General features: G+C 39.1%; 1 protein-coding gene across 1 annotated transcript in view; it reads left to right on the plus strand.

Annotated features, from left to right (window-relative positions):
- The window catches only part of PPP2CA (protein phosphatase 2 catalytic subunit alpha), a 36,349-nt gene extending 10,613 nt beyond the window's left edge, over nt 1-25,736 (plus strand). Inside the window, exons 2-7 of the mRNA XM_053717217.1 lie at nt 8,383-8,592; nt 19,369-19,542; nt 19,856-19,945; nt 22,154-22,315; nt 22,462-22,580; nt 24,802-25,736. Of these exons, the coding sequence (XP_053573192.1) occupies nt 8,383-8,592; nt 19,369-19,542; nt 19,856-19,945; nt 22,154-22,315; nt 22,462-22,580; nt 24,802-24,874 (828 nt within the window). The 3' untranslated portion in view covers nt 24,875-25,736. The remainder of the gene's footprint in view (nt 1-8,382; nt 8,593-19,368; nt 19,543-19,855; nt 19,946-22,153; nt 22,316-22,461; nt 22,581-24,801) is intronic.
- The last annotated feature ends 386 nt before the right edge of the window (nt 25,737-26,122 follow it).

Here is a 26,122-nt window from a genome sequence, read left to right on the forward strand (position 1 = left end):
AGGTAAAGTGAGGTGTTAGAATAGATTCTTCAATTAAGAGTTTATTATTTTTAAAGTAGTGCAAGATTGTGCTGCTTTCTTCTAGGGTGTAGCCGTAGTCCATATCATTTTTTTCAGTAGAGCTTTTGGTGGCTTTAAAGCAATGGGAACTGGTGGGACATAATTCTCACTGCTCCTCCCATACATTTATGCTGCCCTTATCCTGATGGCCTAAGCAAGTCTAACTCAGGCCTTATTTTCCACTGGGCCATAGGAGGGAGAGGACCTCTTAAACCTGTTGGGCTGTCCTGCTGTCGGACAGCATTAAGGTAAGTGCTGATTTTTTTTTTTTTTTATTCTGGGAAGGAATACACACTCGGAGAAAATTGGCCACTTTGATTTTACTTCTATCTCATATAGTGCTCAGAAATGGGGCTCTTTATGAAGGGACTCAGGCTCTCTGTGTATGGAGGGTGTTTTTTCTGACTGCTTAAGTACAGGCACTGGGACTGGGAGTTAAGCTTATTTTTCCCTATCGGTTTATTTGTCTAAAGATGAAGCCGGTCGGGTTGTGTGTAGTATTAACGCCCACGATGGGCGGGGCTATTTTAACGTGCTTGATGATTACGCTGCGCAGTTTTTCAGCTTGTCTGGTACACGGAGCTCTTCTGGGTTGGCTATGAGGCGACTTTACTTCCCAAAGAAACAGGACAGTTGGAGAATCAGTGTCGCACTAGAACCGCATGGTTTTCAGTAAACTAGAAGCACTATAGCGCTATAGAGTCCTTATCTGCACTGCTGGGACATTGCAGTGAGACTGGTCGGCAGGTAGGCACCTCAGCAGAGCTGCTGAGTTGTCTGAATTTTGTAATTTTTATGAAGATACGTTTTTTTCTTTAAAGCGGAAAATAGTTTTCTGTTTAAAATTTAAAGACACATTATTGTTTTAGACAAAATTTGAGTTAAGGTTATCTGTATATATTTTTTGCCTTTCTTTTTGGAACATTTTTTCTCCCTGCAGTAAAAACGTTTAGTTTTAAATTTTAAAGGGCCAGTTACAGTTTATTGTAATAAAAAAATATTTTTGTGATTTATTGCATTGTTTTTCTGTTCATCATTATGGATATAGGAGCTGTGCAAAATGTTACTTGCTCCATGTGTTTGGATGCCAATGTGGAACCACCAATTCCTTTTTGTCCCTCATGTATTGAGGGCTTTAAGTTACAGAGAACAAATTTTCCATGAACAAAATTTTTCAAAAGCGGATGCTTCTCAGGAGTCTAATGATGAGAATCAGAGTATGCCGCAGCTTTCGCCCCAAGCGTCCCAAACTTTAACGCCCGCACAAGCATTGTCCTGTACTTCTGCTGCTCTAGCACCTGCTGGAGTTACCTTAAGACATAGCTGCGCTTAGGTCTTCCACAATTTCTGATGCATTATCTGCTTTTCCTATGTTACAAGGCAAGCGTAAGAGGAAAGACAACCATGTTATCAGTGAGGTTTCTGTTGCCATGGTGGCAATCTCTGATGTACCCTTCCAGTTCATTGCCTTTGACTGATTCAGAGGTTGTCTCTTTCAGGTTTAAACTAGAACACCTCCGCTTGTTACTCAGGGAGGTTTTGGTTACTTTAGACGACTGATTCCACAGTAGTGGTCGCTCCGGCGAAGTCTAGTAAATTGGACAGATATTTCGAAGTTCCTTCTTACTCTGATGTTTTTCCAGTTCCTAAGCGAGTTTCGGAGATTGTTTCTAAGGAATGGGAGAGACCAGGAATTCACTTCTCTCCATCTCCTATTTTCAAGAAGATGTTTCCTATAGCCGATGCTGTCAGGGAAGCTTGGAAATGGTTCCTAAGGTGGAAGGGGCTATTTCCACCTTAGCAAAGTGAACTACTATTCTCATTGAGGATAGTTGTGCTTTTAAAGATCCCATGGACAAGAAGTTGGAGGGTCTACTTAAAAAGATTTGTTCACCAAGCTCTGCTATTGCAGCTGGCTGCGTGCATTGCTACTGTCACTAGTGCAGCAGCTTATTGGTTTGATGCTCTGTCAGTCTCTCAAGACAGACTTCCTTAGAGGAGATCCAAGATAGGATTAAAGCTCTGAAGTTAGCTAATGCTTTTATTACAGATGCTTCTCTGCAAATTACTAAATTAGCAGCTAAGAGTTTGGGGTTCTCTATCCTAGCCCGCAGAGCCTTATGGTTAAAACCTTGGTCTGCGGATGTGTCATCCAAGTCTCTAAGCTTCTAGCGATTCCTTACAAGGGGAAGACCTTGTTTCGACCTTGACTGACAGAAATTATCTATCACGGAGGTAAGGGTCATCTCCTTCCTCAGGATAAGAGAAACAAAGGGCAGAGTAATTTTCGTTCCTTTCGTAATTTCAAGAGAAATTCTTTCTCTTCCTCTTCTAAACCAGAACAATCTAAGCCTACATGGAGACCCAACCAGTCTTGGAACAAGGGTAAACAATCCAAAAAGCCTGCTGTTGAATCCAAAACAGCATGAAAGGCATGCCCCCGATCTGGGATCGGATCTAGTAGGGAGCAGACTTTCCTTCGTTCAGGCTTGGATTCGGGACGTTCAGGATCCCTGGGCAATAGAAATAGTTTCTCAGGGATACAAACTGGAGTTCTTCTTTCAAGATTATCTGCAAACCAGATAAAAAGTGGCGTTCTTACATTGTGTAAGAGACCTCTCTTCCCTGGGAGTGATTATTCCCGTTCCAGTACAGGGGCAGGGTTTTTATTCAAATCGGTTTGTAGTTCCCAAAATGGAGGGAACCTTCAGACCTGTCTTAGACCTCAAGAGTCTAAACCTGTTTTTCAGAGTTCCATCTTTCAAGATGGAAACTATTCATACTATTCTTCCATTGATCCAGGAGGGTCAATTTATGACAGTGGATTTAAAGGATGCATATCTTCATGTTCCTATCTACAGAAATCATCACAAGTTCCTGAGTTTTGCCTTTCTGGACAAACCTTTTCTGTTCAGGGCTCTTCCTTTCGGTCTGGCCACAGCACCCAGAATTTTCACAAAAGTTCTGGGGTCTCTACTGGCGGTTCTAAGACCGCGGGGCATTGTGGTGGTGCCTTATCTGGACAGTATTCTAATCCAGACGCCATCTTGTCAACAAGCAAGATCTCATACCGATGTGCTATCCTTCCTGGGAACTCACGGGTGGAAGGTAAATCTGGAAAAGAATTCCTTAATCCTGAAGACAAGGGTGACTTACTTGGGAACTCTAATCGATTCTATATCTGAGGATTTTTCTGACAGAAGTGAGGAAATTAAAGATTCTAGATACCTGTCGAGCCCTTCAGTCCACTCCTCGGCCGTCAGTGGCTCAGAGCATGGAAGTAATCGGACTGATGGTGGCAGCAATGGACATCATCCCGTTTGCTCGTTTCCACTTCAGTCCTCTGCAGTTAAACATGCTCAGGCAGTGGAATGGAGATCATGCAGACTTGTCTCCTCGAATAACCCTGGAACAGGAGACGAAGGACTCTCTTCAATGGTGGTTGTCTCTGGATCATCTATCCCAGGGAACCTGCTTTCGCAGACCGTCCTCGGTAATGGTGACAACAAATGCCAGTCTTCTAGGTTGGGGAGCTGTCTGGGGTTCCCTAAAGGCTCAGGGAGTGTGGACTCAGGTGGAGTTTGTTCTTCCTATAAGCATACTCTAACTAAGGGCGATCTTCAATGCTCTTCTCGCCTGGCCTCAGTTAGCCTCGGCCCAGTTTATCATATTCCAGTTGGACAACATAACTTCAGTGGCTTACATCAATCAGGGAGGCACGAGGAGTTCCCTAGCGATGACCAAGGTAGCCAAGATAATCCGGTGGGCGGAGACCCATTCTTGTTTGTCAGCGATCCACATCCCAGTGGTGGACAACTGGGAGGCAGACTTTCTATCCGGAAGTGTTCTCCAAACTGATTCTCAAATGGGGTCGGCCGGAGTTAGATCTCATGGCATCTCGTCAGAATGCTAAGCTCTCGAGATACGGTTCGAGGTCCAGGGATCCCCAGGCGGTACTGATAGATGCTCTGGTGGTTCCTTGGTCCTTCAGCCTTGCATACCTATTTCCTACGTTTGCGCTTCTTCCTTGGGTCATTGCTTGAATCAAGCAGGAGAGGGCATCAGTGATCCTCATTTCTCCTGCTTGGCCTTGCAGGATTTGGTATGCAGATCTGGTGGACATGTCATCTCTGCCACCTTGGAGACTTCCTTGAGGATGGACCTTCTAATTCAAGGACAATTCCTTCACCCAAATCTAGTTTCTCTGAAGCTGACTGCTTGGAGATTGAACACTTAATTTTATCCAAGCGGGGTTTTTCTGACTCTGTCATAGAGACCATGATTCAGGCTCGTAAGCCTGTAACTAGAAAGATTTATCATAAGATATGGCGTAAATATCTCTATTGGAGTGAATCCAAGGGCTACTCATGGAGTAGAGTTAGGATTCCCAGAATTTTGTCTCCAAGTTTTTTGGAGAAGGGTTTATCGACCAGTTCCCTAAAATGTCAAATCTCTGCCTTATCGGTTTTGTTACACAAATGCCTGGCAGAGGTCCCAGATGTACAATCATTTTGTCAGGCCCTGGTTAGGATCAGGCCTGTGTTCAAATCAGTTACTCCTCCATGGAGTTTGATTTTAGTTCTTAAGGTTCTTCAAGGGGCTCTGTTTTGAGCCTATGCATTCCTTAGATATTATCTTGGAAAGTTTTTTTGTTTCTTGTTATTTCTTCAGCTCGTAGAGTGTCTGAACTCTCGGCGTTGCAACACACTTCGCCTTACCTTATTTTCCATTCAGATAAGGTATTTTTACGTACTAAACTAGGTTTCCTTCCTAAGATTGTTTCAGACTGGAACATTAATCGGGAAATTGTTGTTCCTTCCTTGTGTCCTAATCCTTCTCAGAACGTCTTCTGCACAATCTTGACGTTGTTCGCGCTTTAAAATTTTTATTTACAAGCGATTTAAGGACTTTCGTCAGTCCTCTTCTTTGTAATTTTCTCTGGGAAACGTAGAGGTCAAAGCTACGGCTACCTCTTTTTGGCTGAGGAGTATCATCAGTTTTGCATATGAGACTGCTGGACAGCAGCCTCCTGAGAGGGTTACGGCTCATTCCACTAGGGCTGTTGCTTCCTCATGGGCATTCAAAAATGAAGCTTCCGTGGAACAGATTTGCAAAGCTGCAACTTGGTCCTCTCCACACTTTTTCGAAATTCTATAATTTGATACTTTTGCCTTGGCTGAGGCTGTTTTTGGGAGAAAGGTTCTTCAAGCAGTGGTGCCTTCCGTTTAGGTTCCCTGTCTTGTCCCTCCCGTATCATCTGTGTCCTCTAGCTTGGGTATTGTATCCCATAAGTAATGAAGATGATCCGTGGACACATTGTGTCTTTAAAAATACAATTTATGCTTACCTGATAAATTTGTTTCTTTTTAGACACGGGTCCACAGCCCGCCCTGTTCTTTTACGACAGGTTATTAATTATTATAAACTTGAGACACCTCTGCACCTTGGCTTTTCCTTTCTCTTCCTAGCTTTGGTCGAATGACTCGAGTGGGAGGGAAGGGAGGAGCTATTTAACAGCTCTGCTGTGGTGCTCTTTGCCTCCTTCTGTTGACCAGGAGGTGAATATCCTATAAGTAATGAAGATGATCTGTGGACTCATCGTGTCTAAAAAGAAACAAATTTATCAGGTAAGCATACCTTTTTCTTTTTCCTGTTGCTTCTCATTTATGACATCACTCTTGGTTGGATTCAGATATTTTTAAATGTCACATCCATTTTTATTTTTTTATTTTTTGTTCATCATGCATTGCCCTTACATCCTGAGCTTGCTTTCTTCTTGATCAGCTGTATGGCTAATAAGAGCAGTTTGTTTGACCTGTGGAGGGTTGTTGGTCTTGCTGGCTGTCTATTTCTCTCTCTTTTCTATAAAATAAGGGCTTGACAAACACAGGGATCCACTAGTTTCCAGGATTCCCTGTCCATAGACACCCATGGGTGGTCCCCACTTCTGCTAAATGTATTTTGTGTATATACATAGAGCTATGAAAATACTATAATACAGGGCTCAACAAATCAAGGAGCCAGGGAGACTCTGGCTCCTATTAGTTTACTCCTGGTTCCTAAAGTTTTGGGGTTTTCTTGATATATCGATACACAAATACCTGTCTGGCGCCTAAATTTTAAACCAATATAATATAAATGAGATTATAATATGTCACAAATAAAGCGCTGCATTAAAGTACAATGTACTTTTTTTTTTTTTTTTTTTTTTTTTTTTTTTTTAAGATTTATATACATTGACAATTGGTAATAAACCACTTGAAACCTTGTATGTTTTGGTGTCAAGTTAATGCACAACTCAGTTAGCCCTTAACCCTTTGAGTGCTAATGACGGCTCTGAGCCGTCAGTTTCTCACTCTGGTGCTAATGATGGCTCAGTGCCGTCATGAGCACTCTCCCACCTTGAGGGAGATCTGGGGGCTCCTAACTGCTCCTACCCGGTGATCGTGCCTGTAGAGTGACAGGCATCGCCAGGGCTTTACGTGATGCGCAGTGACGTCACGAGCAATAACGTGATGACGTCACTGCTCAACTTTATTTATATTTAACAATGTTAAGTATAGGAGGGGGCATGCTGCATAGAAGCCTGTATCTCAGGCATCTAAGCAGCTACAGACCCCAAAGACCCGTTGTTTGAAAGGTAATCGCTTAAAGTGGATGTAAAGTCACTGATAGTAGACAATCCGAACTGCTGTATCTGTCAAAATTAGCATAAGTTTAAGTCATCGTTTTTTTTAAAAGTCTATATTTTATTGATGTATATACTTAGTTTGTCCAAATCGTCTTGCTCTCTCCCTCCGCCCGGCATTTTGGTCCGCGTTTATTACATTGATTGACACATCAATAAACTAATGATCGGTCTTACCCCGTGGCGTCCAGCCCCCTTTTCAAAACGTCACTATAACATTATGCGCATGCGTCCTTTGTATGCGCATGCGTAAACAAACTGTGGTATTTTGGAGCGCTGCGCTCACACGTTGTTAGCATGCGCATAAAAAGCTGAGAAGATTAGCACTCTGTACGCATGCGCTATCAAATTTCCAGTCAGGATCGCGAGTACACCAATGTTTAACAACGCATGCGCAATTTTGGATGTAGAAAGTAAACGCATGCGCAAAATCGAAAGTTGATTTGAAACGCATGCGCACAAAACGGGAGATCGTGAACGCGCTTTGGTAATACGTCATAGAGCGGATGGGACCGCTCTAGACGTTATGTGAAGGAAAGACAGGAAGTAATGGATGGGAGGAGCTCCAACTGAAAACGGAGCTAAGTTGAAAAATAAAATATAATGTTATATTGGGCATATTTTAATATAATAACAATGCGGTATAAATAAGAGTTAATAAGAAGCGATATTTATTGGGAATAAGTGTAAAATTTACATCCACTTTAACCTTTCCAGCAGTGTAAGTCTTGGGGGTCTGTAAAAAAAATAAAAGTTAAAAAAAAAAATGTTTTCAAAAATAAAAAAAATGAAATATATTAGCACCCAGGTGAGAAATGGCTTAGCAGCCAAAGGGTTAAAGGGACACTGAACCCAAAATTTTTCTTTCGTGATTCAGATAGAGCATGCAATTTTAAACAACTTTCTAATTTACTCCTATTTTTTCTTTGTTCCCTTGCTTTCTTTATTTGAAAAATAAGGTATCTAAGCTATTTTTTGGTTCAGAACCATGGAAAGCACTTTATTGGTTGGTGAATTTACCCACCAATCAGTAAGAACAGTGTGTTCACCAAAAATGGGCCAGCATCTAAACTTACTTTCTTGCATTTCAAATAAAGATACCAAGAGAATTTAAATTAATTTGTTAATAGAGTAAATTAGAAAGTTGCTTAAAATTTCATGCTCTATCTGAATCACGATAGAAAAAAATTGGGTTCAGTGTCCCTCTTCCATTTTGTAGCTGTGCAATTTTGAAACGACCATATGCAGGTTAAAGAATCTGAATTCCAAATGTAATTCAAGCACATTTTGCACCATAAGCAAACTGACTAGATTTTGTTTTCATTAGTTTTAACACATGGATAACACACTGAGTGTTAACAGACATAACCTTTCATGGTTCAAGGTGTACAACTTTCAATTTGTATTGGTGGAGTTTGTTTTAACATGTATAAATTGCTGGTTCTTTATGCATGAGTTGGGTGGTGTTTTTTTGTTTTGTTTTTTAATAACTTTTGGGCTGTTTTTTTTTTTTTTTTTTTTTTTTTTTATAGTCTTACCAGGCAATTTTGTCAATTTATACATGTTTTTGGCTTTACTTAGAATTTTTTAATTTTTTTTTAAATTTTTTTTTCTATTTAATTTTTTTGTTACAGGCAAAAGAAATATTAACAAAAGAATCAAATGTTCAAGAAGTGCGATGCCCGGTCACAGTCTGTGGTGATGTCCATGGACAATTTCATGATCTCATGGAATTGTTCAGAATTGGCGGTAAATCGCCTGATACAAACTATTTGTTTATGGGAGACTACGTCGACAGAGGTTATTACTCAGTGGAAACCGTAACACTACTTGTAGCTCTTAAAGTAAGTGACCTTTATTGTATTCTCCATTTATTTAGCACTGTTGTCCTATAATCTCAATGTTTTTAACTTTGTTGTGGGTCTGAAAGCTTATATTTGTAAGGGGGACCCTGCAAATAACTTCTTGCTCAATGAGCACTTAGAAATTCTCAGTTTAGCCAATGCCTACAGCAGACACTACAGATCTTGGATATATTGTCATATTTTTGCTACATAAGTAGTCTACTGAACATGGGCATTAAACAGATTACAACTAGATTAGATGGCTACTAGCAGCACTTCAAAGGAAAAACTGCTTTGCCTTCCTGTAGAGATCCCAGCCTCCTCCTAAGGGCTGTGACAGGAAGTAATGGACCATGCACAGATGTTGAAAAAGATGAAAGGTAAAATTATTTTAAAATGATAAAACAGATTGCAATAATTTCTAAGTTTACCCCCTGCTTAGTCTTAATTTTTTTTTAATTAAAACAATGAAACAGTTTTATATATCCCTTTTAATGATGCCGTCTTAATTTTGAGTCACCAGTGGACATGTCTGTTTAATTGTTGCAAATAAAAAACCCACTAAGCAGTGGTTTATACATAATAGAAATTATTGCAATATATACATTTTAAAGGGGTTTTACTGCTATTTCTCAAATTATATTATATATATTTTTTTTTTTAAACTTATTTTGTGCCAGGTCCATTACTTCCTGTCACAGCTGTACAAGGAGGTTGGGGGGGTCTCTACCGGTAGGGTTATCTAGCTTGATGTCAAAACTTCTAGTGTAACATGAGCTTGTTTTATATTAAGTTTCTCACCTCCTATAAATAAGTGAAGCTGCAGCTTTAGTGAGCCAGACATGTTGTTGACTTCCTGGCTGTAGGGAGTGAGGAGAAAACAATAGCTCAGTGATTAGAGTATAGGACGTACGTATTCATATTCAGTTAAACATCCAGCGTGTTTTGTTTTTTTTCCCCCTTTTTAGGAGAGTTGGCCGCAAAATAGTTAGTGTGTCTTTTGCAATTTTGATCTACACTTAATGCTTCATTTAAATAGCCCATATTAATTTTGTCGTACAAGGCCCTTTAAAGGGACACTAAAGTCCAGATAGACCGTGTAGTTTTAATAAAAAAACGAACTTTCCTATTTACTACCATACTTTCTGAGGTAGTCGGTCCTTCTGAGGATGGTCAATAGTTTAGTACGCTGGTTTTCAAACCTGTCCTCAGGCCTCCCCAACAGGCTAGGTTTTCGGATTACCTTGGATTAGAGCAGGAAAATAAGTTTACTAATCGGATGATTATTTCACCTGTGCTCCAGTTCAGATTCCTCAAAATGTGGTCTGTTAGGGAGGCCTGAGGACAGATTTGAAAAACAGTGGTTTAGTGCATACATATGTATCTTATAGCCACACATGACACGGGGCAAGAAATGTAATAACATTTTTAAGTTTATTAGAAAAAAATATATACTTATTTTAAAATTTTGTGTTAGTGCATTTATTATATAATTCTTCTGTATTTAGTGGTCCTTTTACAGTATGTGTATTCTTGCTCCTTGCAGTCATTTGCATTTCAGTAGACGGCTATGGGGTGAGGAAAAACATCTTTGCTTAGTCTTGGAGTGCATGTTCCACTTGCCATACTAAAACTTCACCTAGAAGATTCAAACCATATTCCTGCCTTTTTTAAAGCTTAAATGCTTTGTTGTAGACAAGTTAAAAGGTGGGGCAGACACACCAGTTATAAACGTCAGGCTTTGACTAATAAATGTGCATAGAAGACTAACAGAATATAGTTTGCCTTTCTCTTACTCCCTTGCCTACTTATGCAGATTCAGTATAGACAACAGCCACTTGGTGTGTTAAATGATCAGTCACGTGGAACAATATACATAAAAAGCAATGCAGATAATGAAAGCAAATCAAATATATTTGGTTAATTAGTTTTACTTTTCTTATAAATTTCTTAATGGGACACAATACAAGTTGGTATAGAGACAAAATATAATACGTCGTTTACTTGCAAATTTATACTGCAATGCCTCGCTATTAACTTTATTTTTAGTTTCTGAATTGTAAAGCAAAAATTATTTTATAAAAACTTGCCAGCAACTTTTAAACTTTTTTTTTTTTAATGCAAACTATTTTTTACTTAATTAGCCCTTTTAGGATATGCACAGATCTCAACATGTTTTATGGCACAATAATATCTGAGAAAGTTGAATGTATTGTTACCACATCATATAAAACTGGATTCATACAAGTCTTATAAATATGCATGTTATATAATGGCAATACATTTCCAATGTGTATCGCCAAGGCACATGGCCTTTGAGGGGTGAATGTCAGGTGGTCTAAATCACAGCAGGGTTCACCACACGTGTGTCCTAGCCTGGTTCCCCTTGCCCAGCTACTATATTTGTACGTGTCTACTTTATACTTCTAGAACAAAATATGTATGCTATTTAATTGGTTAAAGGGACAGTCTACTTAAAAAATAAAATAAAATTTGTTTAAAATTATAGACAATCCTTTATTACCCATGCACCAGTTTTGCGTAACCTGCACGGTTATATTAATACACTTTTCCTTAATACAAGGAGAGTCCACAGCTTCATTACTTACTGAAATACTGAACCTGGCCACCAGGAGGAGGCAAAGACACCCCAGCCAAAAGTTAAATACCTCTCCTACTGTCCCCATCCTCCAGTCATTATTTTCCTTTCGTCACAGGAGGATGGCAGTGAAGTGTCAGATTTTTGGAGTGTTCCTCAGGAAGGGTATAGGCCCTTTGATATGGGACTGGAGTTTTAAGTAGTCTTGTCAGCCTCTCAGTGAGAGCATTGACGAAAGTTAGTCTGGAGATGCAGGGAGAATCTTTCTGCGAACCCATCCAGACTGCCTAACAGCTCCTTAAAGGGATGGTACATTTTATGTATCTAATGTTGCAAATGCTGTATTACATATTTCAGTATCAAACCGCATTTACCTTTTTTTTTTTTTTAAACTTTTTATTTACTTTTTTTACGGTCAATCATTGTGCTGGCTCTGCCCCTCAAAGTATTCCCTCTCCACTGTGCCCTCAGTACATTACCCTATTAAGTGTTAATTTCATCTGACATTTTTTTTAATAGCATAAATTCTGTTTTTTTTAATGTGCTAGTGTTCATTTGTGCATGCACAGTCCTATCTCCTCTTCACTGACTAGAGGTTGCCATGATTAGTTGAACAACATTTTTTAAAATAAATTCTGTTTCAAATGTTTGATATAAAAAAAACACACTTTTTTTTTTTCCAATTTCCTTTCAATTCGCCCCCCCCCCCCTCCATTTTTCTCTTCACGATTTTATTGATGTAAACAGCAGTCCTGCCCCCTGGGCACTTCAGTAGAAAATAAACACTTTACAAAAAGTGAAGGCTTGTTTCTATGCATGTATGCGCATATATTACATTGTGCTTGCGCCTTCAAATACGCTGAGCGCTCTTCTTTTTACAGAGAATCACCTGTTTCTTCTGTTATGTGTGATCAGTCCACGGGTCATCATTACTTCTGGGATATAACTCCTCCCCAACAGGAAATGCAAGAGGATTCACCCAGCAGAGCTGCATATAGCTCCTCCCCTCTACGTCAGTCCCAGTCATTCTCTTGCACCCAACGACTAGATAGGATGTGTGAGAGGACTATGGTGATTATACTTAGTTTTTATGACTTCAATCAAAAGTTTGTTATTTTAAAATAGCACCGGAGCGTGTTATTACTTCTCTGGCAGAGTTTGAGGAAGAATCTGTCAGAGTTTTTTACTATGATTTTAACCGGAGTAGTTAAGATCATATTGCTGTTCTCGGCCATCTGAGGGAGGTAAAGGCTTCAGATCAGGGGACAGCGGGCAGATGAATCTGCATTGAGGTATGTAGCAGTTTTTATTTTCTGAATGGAATTGATGAGAAAATCCTGCCATACCGTTAAAATGACATGTATGTATACACTTCAGTATTCTGGGGATGGTATTTCACCGGAACTACTCTGTTAAAGGTCACTAATCCTTTTTAATAACTATTTATCATGTTAAACGTTTTTGCTGGAATGTAGAATCGTTTACATTGCTGAGGTACTGTGTGAATAAATATTTGGGCATTATTTTCCACTTGGCAGTTTTTTTGCTTTAATTGTGACAGTTTCGTTTCTCTTCACTGCTGTGTGGGAGAGGGAGGGGCCGTTTTTGGCGCTCTTTGCTACGCATCAAAAAATACCAGTCAGTTACTTTTATATTTCCTGCATGATCCGGTTCATCTCTGATAGATCTCAGGGGCCTTCAAACTTCTTTGAAGGGAGGTAAATTCTCTCAGCAGAGCTGTGAGAATTCTTATAGTGACTGTGAATAAAAACGTTGCTTTGTATTTTTTATGTCAAATTTAATTATTGTTATTTTACTAATGGGAACAAACCTTTGCTAAAAGTTTTGTTGTTTTAAAGTTTGATGCTATAACTGTTTTTCAGTTCATTATTTCAACTGTCATTTAATCGTTAGTACCTCTTTGAGGCACAGTACGTTTTTTTGCTAAAAAAGATTATAACCAAGTTGTAAGTTTTTTGCTAGTGTGTTAAACATGTCTGACTCAGAGGAAGATATCTGTGTCATTTGTTCCAATGCCAAGGTGGAGCCCAATAGAAATTTATGTACTAACTGTATTGATGCTACTTTAAATAAAAGTCAATCTGTACAATGTGAACAAATTTCACCAAACAGCGAGGGGAGAGTTATGCCGACTAACTCGCCTCACGCGGCAGTACCTGCATCTCCCGCCCGGGAGGTGCGTGATATTCTGGCGCCTAGTACATCTGGGCGGCCATTACAGATAACATTACAAGATATGGCTACTGTTATGACTGAAGTTTTGTCTAAATTACCAGAAAGATTTACCATAAAATATGGCGTAAATACCTATACTGGTGCGAATCCAAACATTACTCCTGGAGTAAGGTTAGGATCTCTAGGATATTGTCTTTTCTACAAGAAGGGTTAGAAAAGGGTTTATCAGCTAGTTCATTAAAGGGACAGATTTCAGCTCTGTCCATCTTGTTACACAGGCGTCTGTCAGAAAATCCAGACGTCCAGGCTTTTTGTCAGGCTTTAGCTAGGATCAAGCCTGTGTTTAAAGCTGTTGCTCCGCCATGGAGTTTAAACTTAGTTCTTAACGTTTTACAGGGTGTTCCATTTGAACCCCTTCATTCCATTGATATAAAATTGTTATCTTGGAAAGTTCTGTTTTTAATGGCTATTTCCTCGGCTCGAAGAGTCTCTGAGTTATCAGCCTTACATTGTGATTCTCCTTATCTGATTTTTCACTCAGACAAGGTAGTTCTGCGTACTAAACCTGGGTTCTTACCTAAGGTGGTCACTAACAGGAATATCAATCAAGAGATTGTTGTTCCATCCTTGTGTCCAAATCCTTCTTCAAAGAAGGAACGTCTTCTACACAATCTGGATGTAGTTCGTGCCCTCAAGTTCTACTTGCAGGCAACTAAAGATTTTCGCCAAACTTCTTCCCTGTTTGTTGTTTATTCTGGACAGAGGAGAGGTCAAAAAGCTTCTGCTACCTCTCTCTCTTTTTGGCTTCGTAGCATAATACGTTTAGCCTATGAGACTGCTGGTCAGCAGCCTCCTGAAAGAATTACAGCTCACTCCACTAGAGCTGTGGCTTCCACTTGGGCCTTTAAGAATGAGGCCTCTGTTGAACAGATTTGCAAGGCTGCAACTTGGTCTTCGCTTCATACTTTTTCCAAATTTTACAAATTTGACACTTTTGCTTCTTCGGAGGCTATTTTTGGGAGAAAGGTTCTTCAGGCAGTGGTTCCTTCTATATAATGAGCCTGCCTATCCCTCCCGTCATCCGTGTACTTTTGCTTTGGTATTGGTATCCCAGAAGTAATGATGACCCGTGGACTGATCACACATAACAGAAGAAAACATAATTTATGCTTACCTGATAAATTCCTTTCTTCTGTTGTGTGATCAGTCCACGGCCCGCCCTGTTTTAAGGCAGGTAAATATCTTTTAAATTATACTCCAGTCACCACTTCACCCTTGGTTACTCCTTTCTCGTTGATTCTTGGTCGAATGACTGGGACTGACGTAGAGGGGAGGAGCTATATGCAGCTCTGCTGGGTGAATCCTCTTGCATTTCCTGTTGGGGAGGAGTTATATCCCAGAAGTAATGATGACCCGTGGACTGATCACACAACAGAAGAAAGGAATTTATCAGGTAAGCATAAATTATGTTTTCTAGGTGGGCTTTTGCTCGCTCACATCTAGACATCTAGTAACAGGATCGCACTTTTTTTTTTTTTTTTTTTTTCTTCACAGTAAATGGAGTTTTTGGAGATGATCTGTTTACTTACTAGCTAAAAATACCGACTAAGCAAGTAGTCAATCCCCTAGCTAATAACAAGCACATTTTTAATAAAAACATGCACGTCTAATCATTCCATTATACAAATATTACTTATTTTATACAAACATATATATATATATATATATATATATATATATATATATATATATATATATATATATATATATATATATATATATATATATATATATATATATATATAATTTTTTTTTTATTTCTGTATGTGATTATTGGACTTGCATGCTTTTGATTAAAAATGTGTTAGTCAGTACTTTCTGCAAGTAAACAGCAAATCTCTAAATACTCTTTAATATGCAGATTGTGGGTCAAGTACAAAAAATAGGTGCATGCGTGATCATGTTACTAGACTAGCGATCAAAAGCTCACCTAGTAACGGGCATTTCTTTGGTCAGCAAAGCTTCGCTCAGTGAAGAGTAGAGTGTATTGGAACGTGCAAGCACAATGTAAGATACGCACAGACATACATAGAAACAAGCGTTCAGTTGAAAATAAACACTTTATAAATAGTGACGTGTACAGCGTGCATGACTGTACACGTCAATCTGCTCATGCAATGAGTTTGGAGAATGGAGATGGATAAAAGGAAAAAGTGTTCATGTGTTCTAAACGTGCGGCTCTACTCCTAGTGATGTGTACAGCTTTCCTCTTTCTATCGCAGAAAGAGGTTTGGGATACTGCTCAAACCTGTTCGTGGTCCCAACGGAGGGAACTTTCCACCAGACTCTTGACTTAAAGTGCTTAAACAAGTTTCTAAATGTTCCACTCGTTCAAGATGGAGACAATAAGGCCCATCCTTCCTCTAGTTCAGGAAGGACAGTTTATGACCACTATAGATCTGAAGGATGTCTACCTTCACATTCCAATTCTCAGGGTTCACTTCCAGTTCCTAAGGTTTGCGTTCTTGGATCAGCAATTCCATTTCATTGCACTTCCGTTTGCTCTAGCTACTGCTTCAAGAATCTTTACAAAGGTTCTAGGGGCTCTCCTGGCCATCGCCAGAACCCAAGGTATTGCAGTAGATCCCTACTTGGACGACATTCTGGTTCAAGCACCATCCTTTTGTCTAGCAGAAGACTATTCAGTATCTCTCTCTCGTCTTCGATCTCATGGATGGAAGATAAACTTGGAAACAAGTTCTTATTCCAAGCACCAGGGTAGAATTCCTGGGTACTATAATGGACTCGATATCCATGAGGATATTTCTAACCGACCAGAGACGTTGCAAGCTAGCTTCGGCATGTCTTGCCCTCTGGAGCTCCTTAAGTCCATCTGTGGCTCAGTGTATGGAGGTAATTGGTCTCATGGTGTACAGCATGGACATAATTCCCTTTGCCAGGTTCCGTCTCAGACCATTAAAGCTGTGCATGCTGAGGCAGTGGAATGGCGATCGTTCGTATCCGTCAACAGATTTCCCTGGACAGCCGGTCGGGAGAATCGCTTTCTTAATGTCCTGTCCTGATCATGTGTCCCGAGGGACATACTTTCTAAGACCATCCTGGGAGATTGTGATAGGGAGCGGTTTGGGCTGCCAAGAGGGCACAGGGCCTGTGGTCTCGGAAGGAACGCTCCCTCCCAATCAACATTCTGAAACTTCAAGCAATCTTCATTGCTCTGAAGGCTTGGCCTCTTCTGGGTTTGTCCTGGTTTATCAGATTCCAATCTGACAATATAACATCTGTGGCTTACCTCAACCTTTGGGGGAGGAAGTATCTCGGATTCTGGAATGGGCGGAGGCCCACAGCTGTTTGCTTTCAGCAATCCACAGTCTGGGTTTGGACAACTGGGAAGCGGACTTTCTCAGCAGACAATCCTTTCATCCGGGGAAATGGTCTCTTCATCCTGTAGTGTTTTCAGAGATATGCAACATGTGGGGGACGCTGGAGATGGATCTCATGGCGTCTCGTCTCAATACCATGCTACCCAGATATGGGTAGAGGTCCAGGGTTCCTAATAGATGTATTAGCAGTGACCTGGAAGTTCAGTCTAATCTACCTTTTTCTGCCATTACCTCTCCTTCCTCTGATAGTGGCCCGACTCAAGCAGGAGCAGGCTTCTGTAATACTGATTGCTCCATCATGGCCGTGAAGGACTTGGTTCGCGAATCTAATGAGGACTTCGTCGTCTTCTCCACGAAAGTTACCTTGTCGCAGGGATCTGCTGGAACAGGGTCCTTTTATTCATCAAAATCTCGATTCTCTGAGGCTGAGTGGAGATTGAATGATTAGTCCTTGCCAAGAGAGGGTTGTCTGAGAGAGTTATTGAGACTCATACTCGTCGCATTTATCTCAATGTTTGGAGAACCTAATTATGTGTGAAGAGATTGGATTTCCTTGGCATAAAGTTAAGGTTGCCAGGATTCTATTTCTCCATGTTGGACTGGAAGGGTTTTTCGGCCAGTTCCCAAAGGGGACAGATTTCAGCCTTGTCTGTTTTACTGCACAAGAGGCTCTGAGCTTCCAGATGTTTAGTCTTTTGTTAAGGCTCTAATTAGGATCAGACCTGTGTTCAGATCTTTGGCTCCTCCTTGGAGTCTGAATCTGGTTCTTAAGATTTTGCAGCGGGCTTAGTTTTGAGCCTATGCTTGAAATTGACATTAAGTTGTCCTGGAAGGTTCTTCTACTGGCCATTGCTTCTGCGCACAGAGTATCTGAGATTGCTGCCTTGCAATGTGAGCCTCCTTATCTGGTATTCCATTCAGATAAGGCTGTCCTATGTACTAACTTAGGGTTTCTCCCTTAAGGTCATATCAGACCTTTCTTTCAAGATTGTGGTCCTTTCTTTGTGTCCTAATCCTCCTTCAAAGGAATGTTTACTTTATGATTTGGACATGGTTTGTGCCTTGAAATGTATCTTCAGGGTACTACAGATTTCAGACAAACATCTTCCTTGTTTGTTGCTTGTTCTGGGAAGCGTAAGGATCAGACGGTATTTTCGACTTATCTTTTTGGTTGAGGAGTCTTATCTGCTTAGCTTATTAAACAGCGGGACATAAACCTCCTCAGGGAATTACGGCTCATTCTACTAGAGCAGTGGCTTCCTCTTGGGCCTTTAAGAACGAAGTCTCTATGAATCAGATTTGCAAGGCGGCTATCTGGTCCTTACATACTTTTTCTAAATTTTACAAGTTTGCATTTTTTGCTTCAGTTGAAGCAGCCTTTGGGAGACAGGTTTTGCAGGCTGTGGTGCCCCACTTTTTGTCTCCCATTATCATTCAGTGTTCTCTAGAGCTTGGGTAGAAGTCCCCCAACCGTAAGGAATGAAGCCATGGACTCTCCTTGTATTCCTTCTGTACAAGGAGAGTCCACGGCCCCCGCACATGTTCTCTGATGGGCGCGCCCCCTGGCACCTTTTTATACCCTGATTTCTCCTACTGTTCAGTGTTACCTCGGCAGAATGACTGGGGAAGTGGGAGAGGTATTTAAGCCTTTGGCTGGGATGTCTTTGCCACCTCCTGGTGGCCAGGTTCAGTATTTCCCAACAGTAAAGAATGAAGCCGTGGACTCTACTTGTACAGAAGGATATTAAATTATCTGGTAAGCTGTGTGATTACCTTGTATATAAGCCTCTGCAGACAACCCTTTATCTCCATTTTAGCCAATCAGTGCTGACTCCACAGGAGTGAAGCACAATATCTGACAGTTTTTCCAGTCAGTGAAAGTTCATCAAAATGCACCGATATGGGGCAACCTTTAATTACTTAGAAATCAGTATGTACCTACCTATATTTAGCTTTTAACAGAGTACAAGGCAAACTTAATTATAAAAGTAAATTGGATAATTGTTTTAAACTGTCATGATTCAGATAGGGCATGCAATTTTAAATGGACAGTATAGTTAAAATTACTCATTCATATAGGTATGCAATTTAAATAACTTTCCAATTTACTTTTATTAGGAAATTTGCTTTGTACTCCTGGTATTCTTTGTTGAAAGTTAAACTTTGTTAGGCTCATGCTAATCTCAAAGTTCCTGAAGGCCGCCTCATCTTGGTGCATTTTTACCTCCTTTTTTTTTTTTTTCTGCGCTATTTCATATGTGCAATAAAGATATTTGTGCTCACTCCTGTGGAGTTACCTTGGAGTCGGCACTGATTGGCTAAAATGCAAGTCTGATAAAAGAACAAATAAGGGGGTATTCTGCTGAGGCTTAGATACAAGGTAATCACAGAGGTAAAAAGTATCAACATAAGTGTTGATTATGCAAAACTGGGTAATAGGTAGTAAATTGATTATCTTTTTAAACAATAAAAATTCTAGAGTGGTTTGTCCCTTTCATTTTAACTTGACTACGGTCCCTTTTAGAGTTTTAAACTTCACAGTAACATTTCCTGGTAAACTATTCATTGCTAATATTTTAGGTACGCTATCGTGAACGTATCACAATCTTAAGAGGCAACCATGAAAGTAGACAAATTACACAAGTATATGGTTTTTATGATGAATGCCTAAGAAAATATGGAAATGCAAACGTCTGGAAGTATTTCACCGACCTTTTCGATTACTTACCCTTAACAGCATTAGTGGATGGTCAGGTATGTAATTTTTTTTTTTTCTTCCTAATTTGATATGTCCTTTGGTAGCTTTCAATGAGTTCTTATAAAACACTACTTCATTCCAAACTATTTCACTTTTAAGCAAATTAAGCGAGTTAATTTAGTGTATATGTAATGACTTGTGTTTAATCCTGGTGACTGTTCTGGTCTTGGGTGTAAAAAAGTTATTTCTGGGACTTTGAAATTAGAATAAAAACCCACTGTACTGAAGTTTCTTATAAACCGCTGTATTGTCTACTACATTTGATCGTGTTGGTGGTTAAAATGCTGAATTTTTGGCTTTTATTTATAGATCTTCTGTTTACATGGTGGGCTTTCACCATCCATAGATACACTAGACCACATCAGAGCTCTTGATCGTCTGCAAGAAGTCCCACATGAGGTAATTGCACTATCTTTGCAGCAGTAAAATAAAGTACACAATTACAAATTAATGCATGGTAAACAAACTTCTGCAATGTTCTCCCCAGGACCTCTTTAGTAGGTGCTCCACCCGGCTGATTTTACTGACCATCCTGCTAAAAATTTTAGCCAATATTAAGCCCTTTATGCTGTTAGGACAGAATGGAACATCCTATCAGTGCTGAGTTTTAGTATGGCATGGAACTTCCTACCATATACAGCATCCTGCAGCTTCCCCCTTTGATGTAGGCAAGGATTGGCCTGGGCGGCGGGCAGTCCTCCATGAGCTGATCCTGGCCTTTAAGTCATGTAATCTCATCAATCGCATTTCATTTTTACTAAGTGTTCCGATGTGAACACTGTTGTGCCACCATGAAGGGATTAAGCTAAGTTAGACGGTATTAAAATAAAAATGTTATTGCGCAAATGTATAATTTAATACATTTATTAAATTATGCAACTTGTTGGGGCTTTATTTAGATGAAAATGATAGAATATTAGAATACTAGTCTTAAAGCCCGTGTACACGTGCCAAAATGAGTCCACTCACTACCGCTATAAAAAAAAAATCTGTAGCATTGCGGTCCCACCCACTCTCGGCCGCCTCCCTCCTACGCCACCAATGCAGAGAGGGACACGGATTACCCCACTCTGCCGGTCTATTTCTGCACTGCCCCATTTGTGGGGCATGCAGAAATAGTGCGATCTCGCTACTTTTAGCAAGATCACGGCAGAGGCCCTGGGCTTAACTAACAAAAGGCCAAGTATGTTTGTCTCGCGCTGCAGTCTCGACTGCATCGGACAAACATACTTGGCCTTTTATAATATAGGGTATATAGGCCCCCATTCGGCTACTTCAAAATGACACTCGGCTGGCAAACTTTTGTGATAAACACTCCTATAAAATCCTGTTCAATCTCCTGATATTAAGGCCATTATTTAGTTGATTGCCTCTTCACTCACTTTCCTCCACAATTGGGTATATTTTGGTGCGTTATTTGTATTTTATCCCTGAATTATTATTTTATTTTTTTAAAAATAGTTTTTATTTAATAAAATATTAAAGGGACACTGAACCCAAATGTTTTCTTAAGTTATTCGGATAGAGCATGCAATGTCCTAATTTACTCCTATTAAATTTTCTTCATTCTCTTGGTATATCTATTTGAAATGCAAGAAAATAAGTTTAGATGCCGGCCCATTTTTGGTGAATAACCTGGGTTGTTCTTGCTGATTGGTGGATAAACAAATGCTGTCCAGAGTACTAAAACAAAAAATAACTTGGATGCCTTTTTCAAATAAAGATAGCAAGGGAACGAAGAAATATTGAGTAAATTAGAAAGTTGCTTAAAATTGCATGCTCTATCTGAATCACAAAAGAAAAAATGGGTTCAGTGTCCCTTTAAATATGCCTTTCAATAGCACTTCCCACCTGTTTAAATTGATGGAAATCCAAGAGTTTAACCGCTAGGATTTATTGCCCTTAAAAATAAACTGGACTTTCAGTGGTTGGGGGAAAAAAAGTGCTGCATACAGTTGACTAGCACAGCTATTGGTTTAGAGGTGGAAACGTCACTTCATTGATATTTACGTGCCGTTGGCGGCCACAGCACAGAGGTTAAGTTTAGCGCTTTTTTTTTTCTTTCCCCCAAACACATCACTGAAAGCCAAGTTACACATATAGAGTTGCTAGTTAAAAAATTACAGCATGTCATTTTTCAACTATTATGATTATTTAAAAACACAATATAGGGTCCTGCAGTGTTGGTATCAACCAGAGGGATTGTTTATGGAACACCCTGAGATCTTCCTACTGTACAGTACATCTTCTATGGGGACATCTACCTTATGTTTGGCCATCTTCATCTATATTTCCATTTCAATTCATCTTAGGATGGGGAGTCAAAAATAAATTGTGTGCAATAATTTGCCTATAGGGAGAGAAGCTCACTGTCCTAAAACTGAGCTTTAGATATTGGAAACAATATTAAAGGGGAGTTTTAGCTGTTAATCTTTCACTTTACCATATGCGTGCCAGGTGTCTTAGTTGCATATTTAGATTCCCTTCTAATCATCATAAATTTGTGCCCCCTGAAAGGGTTTTGGTAGCCTTGAAAAAGTTAGCCTTAGTGTTAGATTTTTGGAAATCTTTTTAAAATATGGGCTGATCATTTTGTTTGTTTCACAGGGTCCAATGTGTGACTTGTTGTGGTCAGATCCTGATGACCGTGGTGGCTGGGGCATTTCTCCTCGAGGTGCTGGTTATACTTTTGGCCAAGACATCTCTGAAACTTTCAACCATGCCAATGGCCTTACCTTGGTTTCAAGAGCCCATCAGCTGGTGATGGAGGTATGTAATTCCTTTGACTTCTGGTTCTTTATAAATACTGCCTCCTCAAAAATGTTTAGCTTTTCTAAAACATGGTAGTCTAGTTGTAGATTAGGATTTTAGAAGTTTTAAATGTGTGTTTATGAACTTTTGTGTTTACTTTGCAGGGATACAATTGGTGCCATGACAGGAATGTAGTTACAATATTTAGTGCGCCAAACTATTGTTACCGATGCGGAAATCAGGCTGCAATAATGGAACTTGATGACACTTTAAAATATTCCTTGTAAGTATAATTGTAGATTCACTTATTCACTTCTGTCTTTTTTATAAATGTGGTTATCCCTTGATTAAAGGGATATGATTCCCCCCTGCATTCAAGTAGTATCCTTTGTTTAAAAGCCAGCAGGTAGAGTCAGGCACATGCATGTGTCTGGAGAACTACATGGCAGCAGTGCACAGTGCCTAACTCTAAAAAAATTAAAAGCATTCTTGCCAAACTGCTGTCATACTTCTCGAAACATGTGCATTTTACCTACATTGGCATTCTCTTACAAAGAATACCACAAGACCAAAGTACTTCTATTATAAAATTAAGTTTAATATTTTTTTGTTTGGATAATCTGAATCGTGAGAGAAAATTATGGTTTTCTGTCAATTTTAAAATTTTACTGTAAGTGTTTATAGCCAGCAACTGGTATGACAAATCATTTAAAGTATATCCAATAGCTGACTTTTGGTTTGTATATGAAATAGCTGTTTTTCCTATTTGGAAAGGGCTGAGCTTGCAGCTTAGGTATAAAACTCTATACACATACACCTCATCTTCTGTCTAAACTGAAAGTCTGATACTGAGCGCAAAGGACAACTGTTTTATTATCATTCTAGGGCTGCAACTAGCGATTTTCATAATTGATTAATCGACTAAATGTTAGGTTTAAAATAAAATCGACGCTATTTTGCCTGCAGCAGAGAAGAGACGCTTAGTTGGTGTTGAGATGCATAAGTAGGGTTTTGCCAATTTCACCAAGGTGAGATTATTTATCTTTTGCTAGCTCCACAAATGCAAGTGACCTCTTAACAAAGTAAGCATGGACTTCATTCTAACATAAAAATGTGTGTGTGTGTGTGTATATATGTGTGTGTGTGTGTGTGTATATATATATATGTATGTGTGTGTATATATATATATGTATGTGTGTGTGTGTATATATATGTGTGTGTGTGTGTGTGTATATATATATATATGTATATATATATATGTGTGTGTGTGTATATATATATGTATGTGTGTGTGTGTATATATGTGTGTGTGTATGTATATATATGTATATATGTGTGTGTGTACATATATGTGTGTGTACATATATGTGTGTGTACATATGTATGTGTGTGTGTACATGTGTGTGTACATGTGTGTGTGTATGTGTGTGTGTACATATGTGTGTGTGTACATATGTGTGTGTGTACATATGTGTGTGTGTGTACATATGTGTGTGTGTGTACATATGTGTGTGTGTGTACATATGTGTGTGTGTGTACATATGTATGTGTGTGTGTGTACATATGTATGTGTGTGTGTGTACATATGTATGTGTGTGTGTGTGTGTGCGCAATGGTAAACAATCAGCTACAAGGTTAGGGAAAAAATATATTGTCCGCTCTTAAATTAACAGATATTTAATTAGGTTGAATTTTGTACATTAATTTAAAAAAAAAAAAGGTAAAAGTGCGAAGGACTATATATTTATAACAGGACAAAGCCTTGCATATTTATCTATACAGTACCTATAATCAGCAATAGCAAGCGATCCGCTAATTGTGCACACAGATAATAGTGCAAATCAATTCAAATAACTCCCCTCAATCTAGGGCTTGGTGTAAATAAGCTGTGCACTATATCATGCAAAACACAGTCCCAAATCACCTGATTTAATATAAACAATCCAAATGATTGCTATTTCTGGGTTGTACATAAGCCAGGAGTATTTGTAAACTTAAAAAGAAACTTATACTGTCCATAAAATCTTTTAGACTAAGGACCTAATCATAAAACACAATACCATGTGCAGGAGCTCATTGGAGTGAAGCAGCTGGCGCTGTGTGCAAACCAAGTAATTGTAAACCAACTAATCGATTATGAGATTCGTTGACAACTATTTTCATAATCGATTATTATCGATTAGTAGTTGCAGCTCTATATCATTCCCAGCCCCACTGGGCTGCTGCTGATTCTCATTTACATAGCTTTTTTTTTTAAGATAATATAAAAATGGTAACTTTCAGTATAGGTTGTGTGGGTTTTAAGAGGCAAAATTTGGTTTTTCAAATTGCAAAATAAAGTTAATTCATCTATTTGTAATCAATGTAAAACACTCCAGAATGCAACAAATTACTTGTGGTTGTTTTCTTTTCGATACAGTTATCCAGTTTCATATGTTTTACCACTAGAGATAAATGTACAATCTAAGCTACTTTAGACACTAAAGCCACTTTCTTGTATTCAGCTTGCAGTTTGATCCAGCACCTCGTAGAGGAGAACCACATGTGACTCGTCGTACCCCTGACTACTTCCTTTAAAGTGAATTTTACACTTGTACAGTATTGCCACAAACAGGACTTTAACCTGAAAACCGGGAAGAGCAGCAGTAACTTCAGTGTCAGGAGAGAACATGTTCACACATACTTGTTCTCAAATGGACCAAAAGATGTGCCATATAAAATGCAAAGCTTCGTCTCAACAGCTGTGACGACATTAGATAGACCCTGTCCAATGCATGCTGAAGTGACAGTCTGTCAAAATCTCCGTTTTCTGGCATAGCACTACTTGTAGTTACTTTTGCTTTCTCGGAGGGACTTCAGAAACATAAAATGTAGACATTAACACCTCATGAAAACAATTAACTTTCCATTTAGCTATAGCTTTACTCGGCATGATTGTAGATAAAGATAGAAACAGTCCGAAAGATTAAGCCCTTCACTTCTACTGGGGGCCACATGTTGCTGACTTCTTGAGTGCAAAGGGGTTAATGGACTTTTTAAAGAACGGATTACATGGCCTCAGCCACCTCCTGTGACTTCAGAAATGTGTTTATTTTTCAGGGAATACAGTAATTTAATTCTTTTGGTTTCCGTCTGCACTTTTTCTTTTTTTTTTTTTTCCTTGTTCCCTTCTTACCTTTAAGTTGTTCTTGTCTAAAAATAGTGTCAACCAAATTGGTTTCTGTATGACATTGCTATGGCAAAACACAGCCATAGCTACATTCTTTTTTTTTTTTTTCTTTTTCTTTTTTTTTTTTCATAATAAACTTGTGAACGAAGTCCTTAGAAATGTGAAATTTAATTGTTCTGCAAATGTTGACCACAACATATGAGAACTGCACTGAGGTGGTTTGTAGAACTGTATAAACATCCGGAAACCAATAAAGATTTAAGACCATTACACATTAAGGAGTTTGAATTTGTAGAGCCAGTTCATTTTGTAATTGATTTCAGACCCCTTTTGTTTCAATACTGGGTCTATATTACTAAATTTAACTGATAGGTATTAAAGTAGGAAAACTAGTATCGCAGATCTATGCTAGGCTATAAAAGTGCCACATTAAACCTACGTTTTTTTTAAATCTGCTGTCTTTCTAATGACGTGGTGAGTCTACGGATCATCTAATTACTATTGGGAATATCACTCCTGGCCAGCAGGAGGAGGCAAAGAGCACCACAGCAAAGCTGTCAAGTAAGTATTGCCTCCCTTTCCTCAAACCCCAGTCATTCTCTTTGCCTACGTTAAAGCTAGGAGGACAATTCTTCAATCAAGATTTTATTATTTTA

Source organism: Bombina bombina, chromosome 6 (genome assembly GCF_027579735.1).
Source record: "Bombina bombina isolate aBomBom1 chromosome 6, aBomBom1.pri, whole genome shotgun sequence".
Classification (NCBI taxonomy): domain Eukaryota; kingdom Metazoa; phylum Chordata; class Amphibia; order Anura; family Bombinatoridae; genus Bombina; species Bombina bombina.